General features: G+C 38.0%; 1 protein-coding gene across 1 annotated transcript; it reads right to left on the bottom strand.

Annotated features, from left to right (window-relative positions):
- Nucleotides 1-8937: 8937 nt before the first annotated feature.
- Nucleotides 8938-9684, bottom strand: LOC145064166 (uncharacterized). Its single transcript, XM_079011671.1, has one exon. It carries the CDS (start codon nt 9682-9684, stop codon nt 8938-8940), a length of 747 nt encoding a protein of 248 aa, XP_078867797.1.
- Nucleotides 9685-19189: the final 9505 nt, after the last annotated feature.

Below are 19189 nucleotides of genomic sequence, written 5' to 3'. Positions count from 1 at the left end.
TATTATGATACAAAGCAGTTTAAAGCAATGATCCTAATCCAATTTTGGCAAAAAAAAACCCGAAAAACTGCAAACAAGTGATCCAACTCGTTGAGTTGGATACTGGACTCGTCGAGTCCACTACTCAGACATCAATTTTCCAATTTTTTCAACTTTGAACAATTAACCAATGCATTAATATAACAGAAAACACCCATGGATCTAATACCACTGTTGGGTTTTATGTACTATAACACTCCTATGGTGCACATACAACCCTAATGCCTTGGATCTAAGTTTTCACTAACTATACATGCAACTTCATATTATCCAAAGCATATACCCTAGCTAGCATTAAATTGGAGATATACAACATAAAAAAAAACTAGTTAGATGAATACCTCTTTTATATAGCTTGTAGAACTTGGCCTTTCAAGAGCTTAGCACCTCAAGTGTGATGCCTCAAATGGTTCACAAACACCAAAAGCAAGAGGAGGACTTTGAGAGAGAGGTTATGAAGCTCTAAATCCGGCTAGGGCTTCATCTATGATCACAAGTGCCGATTTTGGGAGTCTAGGGGTTACTTTTATAGTGTGGAATTCCTAGGGTCTAACTTGTAAATCCTAATTCACTTCCTTGGGCCTTTAATCCAATAATCCATATGATAATCCCTTTAGACTAACTCTTCATGGACTCCCACATAGAATTAGTCCATCCTAATCAATATGGATCATTAGCCTAAACTATAAATATCACTGATTTACCTAATCAGTCCCAATTAATTTAATTAGTCTCTTTTGATCTCTAAATTAATTCCAAACTAATTCTTGATCAATACCAATTAAATAATATGATTTTTTCAATCAATACATTATACTTATAATATATTAATAAATCACAAATAACCTCTTTCTCAAAAATCCTTCCTATCAAATTGCTCTGGTGAAGGAAACCCAAAATGGATCATACTTCTATCGGGTCAAGTACATACCAATTATAATTATAGGCTTAGACACATAATCCAACATTATGTCCCCTTGGCCTCGGGTATGATTACCCACATCAGGGGTGTGAAATCTTGGTTTTTAGCAGGCTCAGGTTTTTGGTAGCATTCGGGAAGCCCTCGGGAGCTAGATGCGTATTGGTGGAATATGTTTATTCTTGATCAAGGTATGAGGTCTTATTCCGATAGTTCATGGAGATGTTTTCCGGTTATGCTGAGAACTGTTGTTTTGTTGGAACCCTGGAAATTCTTTTTGGGATGATTGAGGTTAAGGGTTTTCTTAGGTTGTGCATTGTAATAGGTTCAAGTTATGATGCCAAGTGGGATGTTTATGGGCTGTGGGCCCAGAAGTCATGATTGCTCATTTCTCCTGTAGGTGCTAATTTTAGGATTGTCGTAAAAGGAATTTGGGAAAATTTCTCAATCAATTGGTTTGGATAATGGGAGCGGTAAGGGTTGTGGGGAGTATTAGAAAGTATTTATGGGAAGTATGCATATTATTTCCATTGGTTCGCAAGCTATTGTCGAGATTTTGGATTTCAAGTTGGGATTTGGTTGGGAGGTTGCAAGTCATAAAGTCCTTTATGATAGTCTCGTGTGGTTGCCCGGGTAGGGGTACACCTGAGCCGATAGGAGTTTGTGGTATTTCAAAAAAATTTGGGTCTGGTCATCTTTGGTCATCAAGGCAGTGGTTAGTAATGGTATGTCATGGGTCGAGTGTATTAGGTTTTGGTGTGTCATATGGTTTGGTTTTGGGTAAGGTTCGCGATCGGTGTGTTTTAAGGACCATTTCTGCATGTTTTTGGTAGTGTCTCCAGTCTGGAACTGGGGGTAGATTAATTATTGGATTTTCATCAGTTGTCAGGAAAGGTCTTCAAGAACATTATGAGTGGCATTTTCGAGTGGAATTTTGGTGGAAACTTGTGTTAGGGAATCGCGAGTGTATCCGTGCAAGGCCTGTATTCTGGGAGACTGTGAGGAAAGTGGAGAATCTTTTGGTTTGTTGGGCGAGTCGTGAGTTCCAGGCGAAAGGTGTAATGTCATCGATGATGAAATCGAAGGTTGTTGGTATAGAATGTTCTTGTCTTCCGAGTTTTTTTGGGAACCTGGTGGCTGGACCAAGTATGAGACTGGTAGTCTCAACGGCGGTTGAGGAAATCTTTGTATCAAGGTATAGTGAGGTGTCGCGTTGGATCAGAAGATTTGTGTGAAATGCAAGGGTAGGTCCTGGATCTCGGGTTATGAGTTTAGACCCGAGTTATGTATATAATGGTGTTCCAATCTAGGGTATTCCATCCTGAGGATGACTGGACCCTATGATTGATTGGACCTGACATGTTTGGTATTCCAACCCGATGGTTGATTGGGACAAACATGTGCATGATACGAGGGTATTCCATCATGAGGATGATTGGACCCGTCGTAGGCATGCCTGGTATTCCAGCCCGAGGCTGATTGGGCTAGGTATGAGTGTTCATGCTTGTGAGCTAGTTTTTATATGTATGTTGGTTCGGGAGTTAAAGGAAGCATTGTCATGTTAGCATTAAAAGGTTCATCTCCTAGTTTGTCTCCTGTTGTCCATTATATCCCCGGAAATTTGGACATCAGAACGAGCTTTCTCTTGAACGAATATCTAATCTTTTGTTAAGTAAAGAATTGTCAGCAATAGTGTATGGTTTGTGATTTAGTGTTCTAGTGGGAACCTCAGGTTTTCAATGTTGAGCAGTCAGTTTAGGGGATAACTGGAAATGGAATTTGTGATGGTTATCATGGGCGGTCTATCGGGGAGTCAAACCGAATTCAGGATTCCAGATTGCAGATTTTCAGGTGAAGTAGGGTTGGTTTGCTGCGTGGGATTATGGATTTGTTTTCTTTGAATTGAAAATTTTCTGTTGGGTTTGGTCACCTTGGAAAGGTCATGGTATGTTCAAGGTTGTGGGTGTGTCCCTCAGGATGTCGGGCATGTCAGGGATGGTAAGGGATGATTTTGAGGACAAAATCGAATTTAAGTGGGGGAGAGTTGTAACACCCTAGTTTTTAAGTAATTTTAAACCCATCCCTTGAGTTGTAATTATGTCACTTTTGGTCCTTGGTTTAGAATGAAGTGGCCATGCGAAGCCCTAGTGGAAAAAAGGTAATTTATGGAGTAGGAGATGTACGTTGGGCTGATGTGTGTAAAACCCACTAGTTTTAAACCTACTTTTAATTATCAAATAACACACAAAAGGCAGTGAACCTATCGATTGTGGTATAGCTAAATAAGCAGGGTATCGAACACAGGGAACGGCAAATTAAACTAAAAACTAATTTAATCTAAGTTAATTAAAAAAAGCAGGGGTTGTTCTCTAGTTTTACAAGACTAGAAACTTACTAATTATTACTTATTTAAAGCTAGAAAATAACGATTTAACTAGATTCAATAATTGGAAAGGAACTTCTGTTTAGTTCAACTCGGTTAACTCTATGGTTGACTTTCAAAGTAATAGTGCAATGGATTAATTCTTTCGTTGGTTACCGATTCAAGTGATTAGGTTCATGTTCACTATCCTAATCCTTAGCAAATAAACTAACTCAAACAGTGGCCAATTGTCTAATTTAATTATATTTACTAGATTAATTATTCGGGTTAAGTTAGACTTGCAATAGTTAACTAATTTAGTCTTTTTAATTAACCTCTTGTTTGATAGTCATCTTACAAGCTTGCACATGAATTTACTCAATTTTCTTATTAATTCTAGTTTCATATTCATTAATCCTAGACATATAACTATGTGGTCACAATATATCATATGAGGACAATAATCAATAAATGTTCATGCTAATCAATTATCTTCCTATTAACAGAAAATTAATTATTATTCACACACAAGGTTCTTTAGCAAGCTAAAATAACAAAAATTCACCAACTTAGAATTAATCCTACCAATCAATCAAACCATATTGTCAACTTTGTATCCCCAAACAGAAGTCTAAAGGTTTTAGCTCATAATTAAAGTAAATAACAGCAAACAATCAAAGTCAAATTGCTTAGTCATGATGAATACATAAAAGAATAAATGGAATGATGAAATTTTGCCTTAATTACTCTCCGGAATTGAATTCTAGCTTCCTTTTTCGTCTTCTAGGGTTTTTCAGGCTTCTCAATCGTAGCAATATACTTCTGAATCGTCCCAGAACTCCCCTTTATCGATCTGTGGAATTATCTTTAAATAAGCGATCCGACTCGTCGAGTCAAGTGGTGACTCGTCGAGTCCCTCTCACATTCCCCGTATTGCGATAACTATCTGGGATCCCGAGTCATTATCCTTCTGATTCCTCGACCGGACTCGTCGAGTAGCTATCTGACTTGACGAGTAGAAGCTTTTTTTAAGTGTTTTTCCTTCTTCATTCCACTCTCGAGCTCCTAACCGCTTCTCTTGCTTCCTTTTGCTTCCAAGCTTCATCTTTGGACTGAAAAACATATTTTAACACTTTTAAGTACCTTTTGTCCATAATATGCGATAATTTAGCTAATATATGAATAAAAAACTATACTAAATACACACTAAATATGCACATATCAAAATACCCCACACTTGTCTTTTGCTTGCCCTCAAGCAAAACTGAATTTTAACACATTAGAATTATGTATAACAACTCCAATCTAACCCAGCCATTATGCCAAGACCGCAACGCATGCATTTGTGTCTAAAATTTTTCCTATAAACCTCCCATACTCTAAATACTCACAATCCTCATAAACATTCGCCCACTCACCCTGAACTATGCTCATTTTATGCAATCCTCCGAATCCATCCTCAGAAAACCTCTTTACCCTCAAGGTGTTTTTAATTGAGCAACCCAAGCATACATATTCTAGAAAATTACAATTTTGATACCACTATGGAATTCTTTGAATTCTTCACTTTCTTGATAATTTGATCTTTGATATCTTTGAATTCACCAACTTGTATTGACTTTTGGCATCTTCAACTTTTTTGGATTTCTTGGAATTTTGATCTTTTGATCTTCACTTTATTTGCTCAAAAATTCTTACAACTTTTCTTGTAATTCTCTCTTCTTTTTTTTTTTACATGTATACCTCACTTTTTTTTCACTCAAAACCCTACATGCTTAAGCAGGGGCGCTCAATCTCAACCTTTATTGGCTAATGATAAAAATTTTCCTGGATACATTTCAGGTTTAGGCTGCTAAACATATTGCATCCCTCAAGCTGAGCAATGTCGTATTTTTGTCTCATGATTTCACTAGAATAAGGAAGCCACAAATGCACTAGAACGTATATAGGCTCAACTAAACATTTGGGTTTTCATGCAATTATTAACACAATCCTAACATGGAATCCTAATTTTTTTTACCAAAGTTTTCTAATTAAGTCCTAAATAATACTTTTGGTATGCAAAATTTTTTAAAATTGACTATTATGTAACCAACCCCCTACCCCACACTTATGTGATGCAATGCCCTCATTGCACATGATGCATAAAAACATAAAAACTAAAGAGGGAATTGGAACAAACTCCCCTGGGATAGCAATGGATAGGCTGATCACACTCATTTAAGCTCCAACTTCAACTTTAGACATGGTAACATCTCATCCATGCCTTGGGTGTCTCGTCTCGTGTGGGTCGCTCCAAATACGCGGAAATCAGTGTAAGATCTTCAAGAATGGATATGGAAGAATAAGTGAGCAAGTGGGACAAGTAGCAGCATCAAATCAGCAGTCCGTCGGTATAAAAATTGAACGACTCGTCGAGTCTTATGGTGGACTCGTCGAGTACTAGCGCGCCTTCTCAGAATATGTGGAAATACAAGGCGACTCATCGAGTCAGCTTAGTGCACTCGTCGAGTAGGCCACTGAACGAAAAAACTTGGTATTTTGCAACTGTTTTAGCCTCTAAAAACGTCTCTAACTCTTCCCCATGTTTAGACTCAATTGCTCATACCCCCTAAAGACCGGACTCGACACTTTGACGTTAAATTTCCACTTCCTTGACTCGCTTTCACTCGTGATAACATCCAAGCTATAACTCTAAACCATCCTAAGCAAGCAATCCTAATCCAATCCTGAAAAATAACTAAAGCATACAATCATTAAACACAATAAAATCTCAAACAAGTCATACACTCCAAATAAGAATAAAAACAAAACAAAAATAAAAATTGTTTAATTAAAACACAAAAATCAATCTTCGTCCTCCTCATCATCATTGGCGGCTCCACTTCCTCCGGCTCCACTTCGTCTCGCAGCAATCACCTCATCCCAAGATGGAATAAAGGGGTAATTTCCACCATCAATATGTGGGATATTGAAGTGGTCAAAAAGTCGTATATGGTATTGGTTGCAAAAGTTCAGCCCCCTCGCCATTTGATCCTGCATCCGCCTCATCTCCACATTGTACCAATCCATTGGTACGTCTTCATTCTCGACCGGAATCACTGGCGGCTCGTCCTCCACATCCCGCTCTCTTCTTGATCTTACCCTCCTTCCCGGTGCTTCGGGACCAACAACGGGGTCATCATTTGGGATGGCATAATGGCCACCACCATAGTCTTCAATAATCCGTGCTCTTCGGAAAAGAATGGGATTGAATGGAGGTGTCGGGATCAATGTCATGAAGTTCCATGCACCGCGGTTCATCAACCCGAATGAGTTAGCCAATCGGGTTACAAACATCCCACCATTAATACGGGAGGTTTTGCGATCCTTGACCGCACCCTCCGAAAGGTATGAAGCTATACACCAAGGGATGTTGCAAAAGATGTCGGGTGTAATTATACTCCATAAATAGAAGACGTCAAGACTGGAAACCTTGTCATCATCTTTTCTTTGATTGATGGTGGAGGAAATAAGGCGGTGAATGAGGCGGTGAGTTGGGGATCGGATGCTCCCTTCCTGTGCAGACTTCGGGATGTAAACTTTATTTCCAATGGTATTCCACCAACCCGTGCTGGTAACTCCATCAGGAAATGCCATATGTGCTTGTGCTAAAAAGGCCCGAAAGATGTTTGTTGAAACCAAGGGCTGATCGTAGATCCCTAGTCGGCAGGCAAGATCCACTACCGAGCATTGACGAAATTCTCCCCCAAGGCAAAAACTGAAGCTTGTTGGGTGAAAGACATCCACTCCCCCGATGAAAGACACCGTGGAGAAAAACTCCAAACAAAGCTCTAAATAGACCGGCTCTTGTATACGGAAGACCGGGCTCCACCCGTCGCAGATCATTGTTTGGCCTTCATGTTGGAACTCCTTTAAAAGGTAAGGAGCTAATTCCTCCTCATATCGAACACTTTGCAGCCACTCCCAATCAATCCTGTTTGGCACATACACCTCCTTCTTCTTAATATCAGATAGCTTCTTCTTCCATTTCCGCATTGTTGAGGCAGACTCAATTTGCGGGAAGTTTAGCCATGGAAACTCCCCTTGGTTGCCACTTGAAGTTTGTCCCCTTCTGAGCATGATGTCTGCAAAATAAACACACAAAACCCAGAAAACACAGAATATAATTAAAAAAAATGTCTCCTGTCTATTACTCGACTGGACTCGTCGAATCCAGGCCCGAGTCGGCGAGTCGCGCAACCTGCACGAGTCGGTCGACGGGTCACTACAAATTGGACCATAGAATCTGTAAATTCTTTCAAGGGTTTTGTCTCAACACTTAGTATTGATGTATTAAGGCCAAAATAGACATTCAAAACAACTTAATTCATGAAAAATCAAAACCCTAGAAATTTAATACTTCTCAAAAACGGGGTTTTCATGCAATTACTACCATGGATGGCCTTATAATCATGCTCGTAACAGAAAATAGGAAGAAATTTGTTACCTTTTTGGATTGGGCTTGAGAAATTTGAAAGAACTTGAAGAAGAATGATGAATGCTGGAGAGAGAATGAAAATTGCGGCACCCGACGAGTGTGGTTTGTGAAATCTGATTCTTAGGGTTAAAACCCTACTTACCCAATGTAAAAGTAATTTCGAAAAATTATTTTTTTTCTGTAAATAATACCGACTCGTCGAGTCATGGTCAGACTCGGCGAGTCTGGTCGCGAAGTCAATTCTTTTCTGAAATTCATGTGGACTCGACGAGTCGCGGTCAGACTCGGCGAGTCGCTTAAAAAAATGCATAATTTTCAAAATTTTGTTATGTATTGTAAATCATTTCACCCCACACTTAGCTTATGCACACTCTCAAGCAGACATGCCCGATGATTTGGAAGATTAAGAATTTAAAAACAAACGAAGGGAAAATAAATAAATAAAAAGAAAACTAAAACATAAAAGAAAGCAAACTCTATATAACGGGTTGCCTCCCGCCAAGCGCTTCTTTTTGAGGAGTCATTAGCTAGACTCCTTCCCATCTACGTTTTGTCATCTTCGAGTATCGGGAACGCACGCCTAACTTTTTGTGATTTGTACTTGGTCTTGTAAGCGTGGATCTTTTTCTTGTAAGCCCTTTTTAATGCATCCCTTTTTCTTTTCATTGCCTCATCTTCAGCTGCTTGGGCTTCCCTTTTTCTCTTTTTCTTCTTTACCCCCTCCTTTTTCACCAACTCTTGAACCTCCTTCTCTTTAAATTTAATAACTTCATATTTCATAATGGTCCGTGCTCTAGGTTTAGTGGTGAATAGGTGATCAGCTTCCTCCCTCCTTTCCTTTTTCTCTTGGCTCGTTTCAGTGCTTAACCCATCTTCAAGATGAACCGTATGAAGACATGCTACATCGGCGTATTGGACTCTCCTTTCCTTTCCTCTTTCTGCTGTTTGTTCTTCTAAAGAATCTTGTATATTATTGAAATCCAAGGTATGTGAAGGACTAGTAACAAGCAGATCTAAGTCGGCCAAGTGTTTGCCCAAATCGACTGGACTCGTCGAGTCCATTAAAGTGACTCGGCGAGTCGGTATGAATTCCATAAAATCTTGGGTTTTTTCTGAGTGGGCTCCTTCCAGTAGCTTTTATAATTCATCCAAGTCCTTGTTAACATCTCCTTCTTCTTCAGAGTGTATCACAAACTTGCTTGGGTCTTCTTTCATCAAACGTGCAAGCTCTTGTTCTAATATCTCATCATCCAATTGGATCATCGAGACTTCATCAATCTTTTCCTCTTCTTGCTTGATTTCTGGAATAGCTTTAAACGTCACAGCCTCATCACCCACTCTTAATGTCAATGTAGACTCACTTATATCAATTAAAGCACACGCGGTGTTCAAGAAAGATCTCCCCAAAATAATTGGAATTTCGGGGTCTTCTTCCATATCAACAACCACAAAGTCTACTGGGAAAATGAACTTGTCAACTTTTATAAGGAGATCTTCACAAACGCCTTTTGGATGGATTGTTGTCTTGTCTGCCAAATGGATCTTCATATTCACCGGTTTTGGTTCTGGTAGATTCAACTTCTTATAGAATGACAAAGGCATCATATTGATGCTTACCCCTGAGTCAGCTAATGCTCGTGTGAAGACTTTATTACCAAATTGGCACGGAAGCACAATATTTCCTGGATCACCCTTCTTTTTAGGCAGTTCACTCATCAAGACTTCTGCAACTTCAGCCAAATCCTTCCTAGCAGCAAAAAGGCCCTTAAGCAAGTTGAAGTATTTAGGCGTTTGAAGTATTGTGTCCACAAATGGCACATTACCTTGTAAAGTGTTAACATGATTCATGAAGGTTCTGTATGCTTCAACTTTTTCTGCAGGCATGGCTTTGGTTGGGTATGGCAGTGGAGGCTTATAAGGTTTCGAAGAACTGATGGGTTTCTCAATTTCGCATAGACTCGTCGAGTCCATAGGAGTGACTCGGCGAGTCGGGTCGGGTTTGGTTGGCTCCGATTCTTCTACCTTTTCTTCCTTCTTCTTGGAGATCCTTAGTGCTTCTGTAAGTTTTTCTTCACTGCTGGAGGTTATTACGCTCACGTTCTCCATTTTTGGATTGGGCTCGGTGTTGCTCGGAAGTTGACCCGGTCTTCTTTCATTCACTTGATGTGCAAGCTGTCCCAGCTGTTTCTCAATGTTGAGAATGGAAGCTTGCTGATTCCTCAACATGTTTCTGGTTTCTTGCATTGCTACATCGTGATCATTATGCCTTTTCTCGGACGCGGTTATGAACCTTGTGAGTATATCTTCTAAATTTGCCTTCTTTTCCGTCACCGGCTCTTCCTTTTGATAGAATCCCCTCTCCCTCTGTTTGTATTTCTCCTCCTTAGCCTTTTTATACTCTTCGTATGGGAGCCATTCCTTATTTGGTTTCCTCCAGTCTTCATCGTATCTATCGCCACTGGAATAGAATACTTGAGCCTTTTTATTTCCATTCTCGTCTCGATCACAATCCTTGGTAAGATGGGGGCCGCCACAATTTTCGCATCCTACCCTAATAGCATGGATCGTTTGATCCATTTTCGTCATTCTTCGGTCTAGGCTATCGAGTTTAGCTATTACCGCCGCCATGCCATCGTTCACCGAGTTGACTGCTCCACGACTCACTTCATTCCTCAGATTGTGGTATTCTCTAGAATGCTTAGAGAATTCTTCTATTAATTCCTTTATTTCCGGAGGTGGCTTTCGGGTGAGCGGGCCTTGTGAATCGAGTAGTTGCCTTGTGGTGACATTAACTCCATCATAAAAGATGGAGACCTCTTGTTGGCTATTAAGATCATGGTGTGGGCAATTTCTAAGTAGGCTCTTGTACCTTTCCCAAGCTTCATAAAGAGATTCTCCGGGTTGTTGCTCGAAGTTGGCAATGGCTTTCTTTAGCTTGGCTATCTTGGAAGGTGGGCAGAAATGGTCAATGAACTCTTCTTTCATCTTGGCCCATGTGGTGACCGATCCGGGAGGGAGTGACTTCAACCAATCTTTTGCAGCGCCTTTAAACGTGACAGGAAGCATGCGAAGAAGCTGGGTCTCGCGTGGAACATTAGGCACGTTGAAGTAATCGGCCACATCATTAACTTCGTCCAAATGCTTGTAAGCGTCTTCATGATCTCTCCCGTAAAAAGGGATCTCCTTGAGTTGAGCGAGAATATGACCCTTTAGCTCAAACGTAGCGGTTGCGGGAATTGCGGGTTGCACAAGTCCTGGCCCGGTGTCATCACGCATCCTTTTCTTCCACTTCCCCATGGGGACTTCATCGATGTTAGCCATAGTGATAGCTAACTCTTCTTCGGAATCGGTTTCGTGCTCGGAAATATGCTCTTCTTCTTCCTCGGTCTCGTACTCGATATCTTCGTGAATTGGTTCTTCAATTGTTAACGAGGCACTGGATGCTCCTGATTTGCTGCCTTTCTTCTTGCTGAAAACGGATTTCAAGTTCCTGAGTGGTGAGTTCTTTGAGGTTGCGGTTTCTCCTACGGCTTTTCGTTTGCTTCTCTTTAGTGCGGATTCCGGGTCTTCCAAAGGTGGTACTAGAGGTGTGTCCGATCCTCGGGTCATGAAACAGCTAAAAAAAACGAAACAAAAGAAACGAAACGCGTAAAAGGAACAAAAACGGAATAAAAAAAAATAAAGACTAAAACAGCGATGGACTCGCCGAGTCGGCATGAGTGCACTCGGCGAGTGCAAGGCAAAAACAGAAAATAAAAATTTCTAGTAAAAAAAACGGAATTGTAATAAAGCTAAGTCTACTTACTGGATTTGCTTTGTAAATAACTTTGTGTAAGATAAATCCCACACAAAGGATCGATTAAACTAGACTTTATTATTAATTTTAGAACCGTTCCCCGGCAACGGCGCCAAAAACTTGATGTGTGTAAAACCCACTAGTTTTAAACCTACTTTTAATTATCAAATAACACACAAAAGGCAGTGAGCCTATCGATTGTGGTATAGCTAAATAAGCAGGGTATCGAACACAGGGAACGACAAATTAAACTAAAAACTAATTTAATCTAAGCTAATTAAAAAAAGCAGGGGTTGTTCTCTAGTTTTACAAGACTAGAAACTTACTAATTATTACTAATTTAAAGCTAGAAAATAACGATTTAACTAGATTCAATAATTGGAAAGGAACTTCTGTTTAGTTCAACTCGGTTAACTCTATGGTTGACTTTCAAAGTAATAGTGCAATGGATTAATTCTTTCGTTGGTTACCGATTCAAGTGATTAGGTTCATGTTCACTACCCTAATCCTTAGCAAATAAACTAACTCAAACAATGGCCAATTGTCTAATTTAATTATATTTACTAGATTAATTATTCGGGTTAAGTTAGACTTGCAATAGTTAACTAATTTAGTCTTTTTAATTAACCTCTTGTTTGATAGTCATCTTACAAGCTTGCACATGAATTTACTCAATTTTCTTATTAATTCTAGTTTCATATTCATTAATCCTAGACATATAACTATGTGGTCACAATATATCATATGAGGACAATAATCAATAGATGTTCATGCTAATCAATTATCTTCATATTAACAGAAAATTAATTATTATTCACACACAAGGTTCTTTAGCAAGCTAAAATAACAAAAATTCACCAACTTAGAATTAATCCTACCAATCAATCAAACCATATTGTCAACTTTGTATCCCCAAACAGAAGTCTAAAGGTTTTAGCTCATAATTAAAGTAAATAACAGCAAACAATCAAAGTCAAATTGCTTAGTCATGATGAATAAATAAAAGAATAAATGGAATGATGAAATTTTGCCTTAATTACTCTCCGGAATTGAATTCTAGCTTCCTTCTTCGTCTTCTAGGGTTTTTCAGGCTTCTCAATCGTAGCAATATACTTCTGAATCGTCCCAGAACTCCCCTTTATCGATCTGTGGAATTATCTTTAAATAAGTGATCCGACTCGTCGAGTCAAGTGGTGACTCGTCGAGTCCCTCTCACATTCCCCGTATTGCGATAACTATCTGGGATCCCGAGTCATTGTCCTTCTGATTCCTCGACCGGACTCATCGAGTAGCTATCTGACTCGATGAGTAGAAGCTTTTTTTAAGTGTTTTTCCTTCTTCATTCCACTCTCGAGCTCCTAACCGCTTCTCTTGCTTCCTTTTGCTTCCAAGCTTCATCTTTGGACTGAAAAACATATTTTAACACTTTTAAGTACCTTTTGTCCATAATATGCGATAATTTAGCTGATATATGAATAAAAAACTATACTAAATACACACTAAATATGCACATATCATGGGCATACATGTGAGTATGCTAAGCGTACTAGGGCGCGCCTAGTACGTTGGGCGTACACGTATGTGTTTGGTTTTGAGCATTCTAACACTCCTAAGTGTACATGCAACCCTAAATACCTTGGATCTATGTTTTCTCTATTGTACATGCAAATATGAACATCCAAGGTATTATCCTAATCTAGCATACAAAACAATGAATATAACAAGATAAAATACATACCTCTTTGATGTATAATGTATTCATGAAGCTTGAGTGCCTAGTGCCCCAAGTGTGACACCTCAAATGGTTCACACAACATCATATGCACTTGAAGACTTAGAGAGAAACACCACACTTCATGAAAATCGGCTAGCCCTTTCTTACTTTTTCTAGTGGCCGATTTTTCCCAAAGAATATGATCTTATATAGTTGTTACAATTAGGGTAAACCCTAATTGTCATGGATTTCCATTTCCTTGGATTCATGGGTTCAAATACACCATGGAGCATCCATGGACCATCCTATGGGTTTTAGCCCAACTTGATAATCCATGGAGCATTAGCCCACTATACAAATATGGATGATTTACACAATCAACCCATATATTTAATTAGTCTTCTTTTGATCACTTAATTAATTCTAGATTAATTCTTGATCAATACTAATTAAATAATCTTATTAATATATTATAACTTATAATATATCAACAAACCTTAAGTGTTATTTCTCTCATTATAGTCTATCCAAATGCATGATTCCATGCAACCCAAATGGACCATGCCGGGTCGGGTCAAGTCTTACCAATTATTGTTATGGACTTAGACATTAATCCAACAGTATGTATGCACAACATACGTGTGTCCAAGTGAAAACCCTAATTCTTAGGGTTTGCGGAGTATTTAAGCATCTTATTGACCATTTCTCTCCTCTTTTTCTAGCCTCCAAGTCCTTGGGGTCATTTTGGCAAAACCCTAACCTCCATAAGTGTGTGTTGTGAGCTAAGAGGTGATCCTTGTGTGTTTGAAGAGGAAGAAGTTGCATCAAGAAGCTTGGGAACGTGAAGAAAGGCTTGGATCTGGAGTTTAGGCTTCCTTTTCTATCATCCAAAGGTATAAAGCTCATACCTTTATGCTTGGTTTGCTTAGATCTCATTTTGGTAGCTTTATGGCATTCTTTGGTCCCAAAAAGTCCCCTTGTCATGCATGTTTTCTTTTGGACGATTTGAGTTGTCCTTTCAGACCCTAGGAAGGGTTCTAAGCTATAAAAATGAGGTCCCTTGAGCTAGTTTGGCTCCATATTCTCTGTGAAAGGTCTTAATGGATTAAGAACATGTATTAAGCTGTTTTTGGACGTCTAAAGTCTTAAAGTTTGAGACTTTATGATTTTTTAGTACATTTGGACCATGGATCTGAAGTTTGGGCTTAAGTGCTTAAGCCATTAAGCACTTATCTTGGTTTTGGGCTCTACGAGGGTACGCCCCATGTACTTGGTCAGACTCCCAGTATCTTGGTCAATGTGAGGTCTCATGTACACTGAGCGTACCTCCGGTGTACGCCCCGCATACACGACTGTAGTGGGCTTCATTGTTTTGGGCTTCAGTTATGTACTCGGTTTGCCTTGAGCCATGTTGGGCCATCTGGATTTTATGGTTTGGGATTTTGTCTTGCTGGATTTTCTTGAGTGAAGTCCATTAAAGGGATAGGGCCTAATTCGGAAAATTGGGCCATAATTGGGGCTTAGAGGCTTATTTTGGATCTTGGACTTTTGGTCTTTTAGTTTGGGCCCAATTATTAGGCCAAGTTTGAGGAAGGGTAAAAAGGTCTTTTACCCTAAATTGTACTCATGGTGTGAGTTAGGAGCTAGTTATTGATGGGTTGTCATTTGTGGTATTTGATAGCGCGAGCTCTAGCGGTTTTGCAATAAGATATCATTCGAGGGCGCAACTATTGATGGAGTGTTGGCTTAGTATTTGCAGCTAGGGATCGTCTGTATGATTCATAAGTGTGAGGTGAGTTTTCCTCACTGTACTTGCGGGTCGAAGGCACCAATGCCAGACCAGTGGATTGATATCATGTTATGCATGTTCTTGTGTTGTTATGGTCTGTTAGATCGGTATCCTGGTATATAGGATGATGCTATGCTTAGTCATCTGTTAGATCTGTTTGACTGGCTGTAGACTCTTATATGATTATCTATTGTACATGCATATGTTTGATTGATGGCTGAGGCTTCTCTGCTTTGTGCGTAAGCCAACAGGCCGAGGCATTCCAACCTGATGGTTGAGGGCCGAGGGTATTCCAACCTGATGGTTGATTAGACCCATAGTATGTTGACATTCCAACCCGATGGTTGAGGGCCGACGGTATTCCAACGCGATGGTTGATTGGACCCATAGTATGTTAGCATTCCAACCCGATGGTTGAGGGTCGAGGGTATTCTAACCCGATGGTTGATTCGACCCATAGTATGTTGGCATTCTAACTCGATGGTTGAGGGTCGAGGGTATTCCAACCCGATGGTTGATTGGGCCCATAGTATGTTGGCATTCTAACCCGATGGTTGAGGGCCTAAGGTATTCCAACCCGATGGTTGATTGGACCCATAGTATGTTGTTTTGTATATGTGCTATTGTTTGTGTGTTGGTACGTTGCAGGAACTCACTAAGTTTCGTGCTTACAGTTTGGTTTATGCTTTTAGGTACTTCAGTGGATCGTGGCAAGGTGAAGGCGTGACCGTACACATCCTCATGTTTTCAGAACTTATGGTTTCTGGGATACTCTGATAACGTTAATGTTTTTGAAAACTATGTGTAAATGATTCCAATTATAAATAAATGTTTTTGGAAACAATGATTTTGTAAACATCTCTTTAATAAATGGATTGTTTTGAAAGGTTTAATTTTATTGAAATTTTATGGATGTTACACTTTGTGCACCTGGCGTGCACTGTGCGAGGCGTAAAATGCAGATTTTGTAAATACCGTAACTTCTTCATACAAACTCTATTTTTTACATTTTTTTCACGCGTAGCTTGCAATGAGTACTACAACTTTTCTTTACGCTCCATAGGCTAATTTTGACTTTATTTTTAGCCCTTATTTTTATATGATTTAATGATTTTTCAAAAATCATAATTCTCTCGTACGGACTTCAATTTTGTTGTTTCTTACCAAAATTACTATTTTAAAGAGTACTACAACTTTCATTTTGGTGACTTTACCCAAAAGTCAACCATTCTGTTCGTACCTTTTGACGTTAATAATTTTTAATTACGTGGTTGATTTTTTATATCTTATAAAATTCATATCTCCTTCATATAAACTCGAATTTCTATGGAATTTATATTTTTGGGATCACGTCGACGTATACTTTCAGTATATATATATATATATATATATATATATATATATATATATATATATATATATATATATATATATATATATATATTGGCACACTCATTTTTACAATTTACGAACAATTCAGTTGATTTTTCCTATTTTTCTTAATACTAAACTTATTCAAAAGAAATACAAACTCATAAGAAACTCAAACACACAAGATTGCACAAAATCAACAACTCTTATTGATTAAGAACTAGTTGGTGTTCAAGAGAACTTACAATCCAACCTTACTTCAAGAATTACTCTAGACTCTACAATCAACCTCACTACAGAATTACACACCTACACTACTCTTAAACCCGAAACAGATTAAGATCAAGAATGAAACTCAAGAACAACTAACCTATCTTGTACAAGAACGATAGAGAATTAATCATTGTGTGAAGTTGTGTGTGTTATGTGTCCAGTTCACACACTAAACACATTATATACATCCAGACATAATAACCAAATCCCCCATGGATAATTGGATTAGTTATAACCCCGCGTGTTCTGAAAGTTTACCACAATGTGATCCCCAATCCAAAAGTAATAGCAATTTTACACAATAAGTCCTCCTCAAACAAATAATTCAAAACAAGCTTAACACTTCTTCTGAAAAATATCAACAAGGCCTAAACTTTTACAAATCCAATCATGTTGAACTACACCTAAGGATTTAGTAAAAATATCAGCAAAGTTAAAATCTAAACCAACTTTATGAACTTCAACAATTCCTTTAGATACCCTGTCCCTTATAAAATGGGTATCCACATCAAAATGCTTGGTTTTTTCGTGGAACACATGATTATGAACAAGTTTTATTGCTGACTCATTGTCACAATAAATAGGAACAGGTATTAGATCTTCGAACCCAACATTAAACAATACTTTTATAAACCACATAATTTCGCAGGAAATAACACCAAGCGCATGATACTCAGATTCAGTATAGGAGCGTGAAATTGTATCTTGTTTCTTGCTTTTCAATGAAATAATAGTATTACCAAGAAACATATCATAACCTGTTACTGACCTTCTGGATACTAGACATTTAGCCCAATTAGCATAAGCTTTTTGAATTTATATTGCCTTTTATACAAGAAAAACCCCTACCAAGATTAGACTTCAAGTATCTAAGTAATCTTATGGCAATATTAAAGTGAGATTTCCTGGGTGAATACATAAACTGACTCAAAACTTGTACATCATATGAAATGTCTGAACAAGTAATGGTCAAGTAAATAAGTTTCCCAACTATTTTTTGAAAAAGAGCAATATTCTTAACAAGACTATCATTAACATCAATCCCATCACCTCTAACGACAACATTACAATCTAAAGGAGTTTTTACAGGTTTACAACTTAACATTCCAAATTCTTGCAATAATTCAAGACAATATTCTATTTGACACAAACAGATACCTTTATTTATGTCCACAACTTCAATTCCCAAAAAGAACTTTAATTTTCCCAAATCCTTGATTAAAAATTTAGATTTCAAAAAGTTCTTAACCTTGTCAATTTCTTCAATACAATTACCACTCAAAATAATGTCATCAACCTAAACAAGCAAAATACCAATATTACCATTAGAAGAATTTACAAATAATGAAAAATCATTCATGCTTTGAACAAACCCAAACTCAAATAAAAAACCACACAATTTTTCATTCCATTTCATGGGGGTTTGTTTCAGCCTATATAAAGATTTTAGCAACTTACAAACTTTACTATTACCTTTATCATTATAACCAAGAGGTAAAGTCATATAAACAACTTCATCTAAATCACCATAAAGAAATGCATTATTAATATCAAGCTGATATAAATTCTAATTAAAATTGACTGCAATAGAAATAAGAATTTTGATAGCAACCATTTTGGAAACAGGTGAAAAAGTTTCATCATAATCTATTCCTTATCTTTAATTATAACCCTTAACAACAAGTCTAGCCTTAAATCTTTCTATTTTACTGATAGATGACATTTTATGCATCTTTTAGGTTAGTTTTTATTATCATTTATCATCATATTTTGTACGTTTTCATGTTATTAGTTTAAATAATGTTCATCTCATGTCATTCGTTTGAATTCCCATACTACTCATGTTTTTATGTCATTTTTAGATAATTCGAGTGGAGCGGTACTTTGGGAGCAGCTTTGGATGTGTTTAATGGAGCATTGAAGTCTAAATGGAGCTTGTAACTTATTAAGGATTATAAGGAATGCTTGGAAGATGTTTTGGTCAAGAAATATTCGATCAAATTGATCATACGAAGATAGATTGTCATATTCTAAAGCCTAAAGGATCATGTCGCTGAGAGCTTTGACCCCGTATTAGTATTTTGACCATATCTCATGACTCGTAACCCCAATTGACATGATTCTAAAGTTCCAGAAAGTAGAAAAATTTTCGGACGACTTACGTGTTTATGAAAAAACTCAGAAAATGAAAAAATTTGATCGAATTGAAAAATTCGATCGTGCTGTCCAAAACTTCTATCAAATACACACTTTAAAGTTCAGAAAGTGTGAAAATCAGAAAAATGAAAAATTCGACCAGAACTCAAAAAATTCGATCGTTTGACCAAAAATTCGATTGAATTTTTGGGTTTCTTGATCCGGAAGACTCTGGCTCGTATATATAAGACGCCTCTCTTGTCAGATTGAAGGTTGGACGATTCCTGAAGCACCAGAAGACAAAAAAGAT

This window comes from Lactuca serriola, chromosome 7 (assembly GCF_051521515.1).
Source record: "Lactuca serriola cultivar US96UC23 chromosome 7, Lser_US96UC23_V15, whole genome shotgun sequence".
NCBI lineage: Eukaryota > Viridiplantae > Streptophyta > Magnoliopsida > Asterales > Asteraceae > Lactuca > Lactuca serriola.
Note: the sequence above shows the minus strand (reverse complement) of the source record. Positions and strands in the feature narration are given on the sequence as shown.

Bases quoted from the DNA above. Each gene is read 5' to 3' on its own strand.
- LOC145064166 (XM_079011671.1), bottom strand. From the start codon at position 9,684: ATGCCTGCAGAAAAAGTTGAAGCATACAGAACCTTCATGAATCATGTT.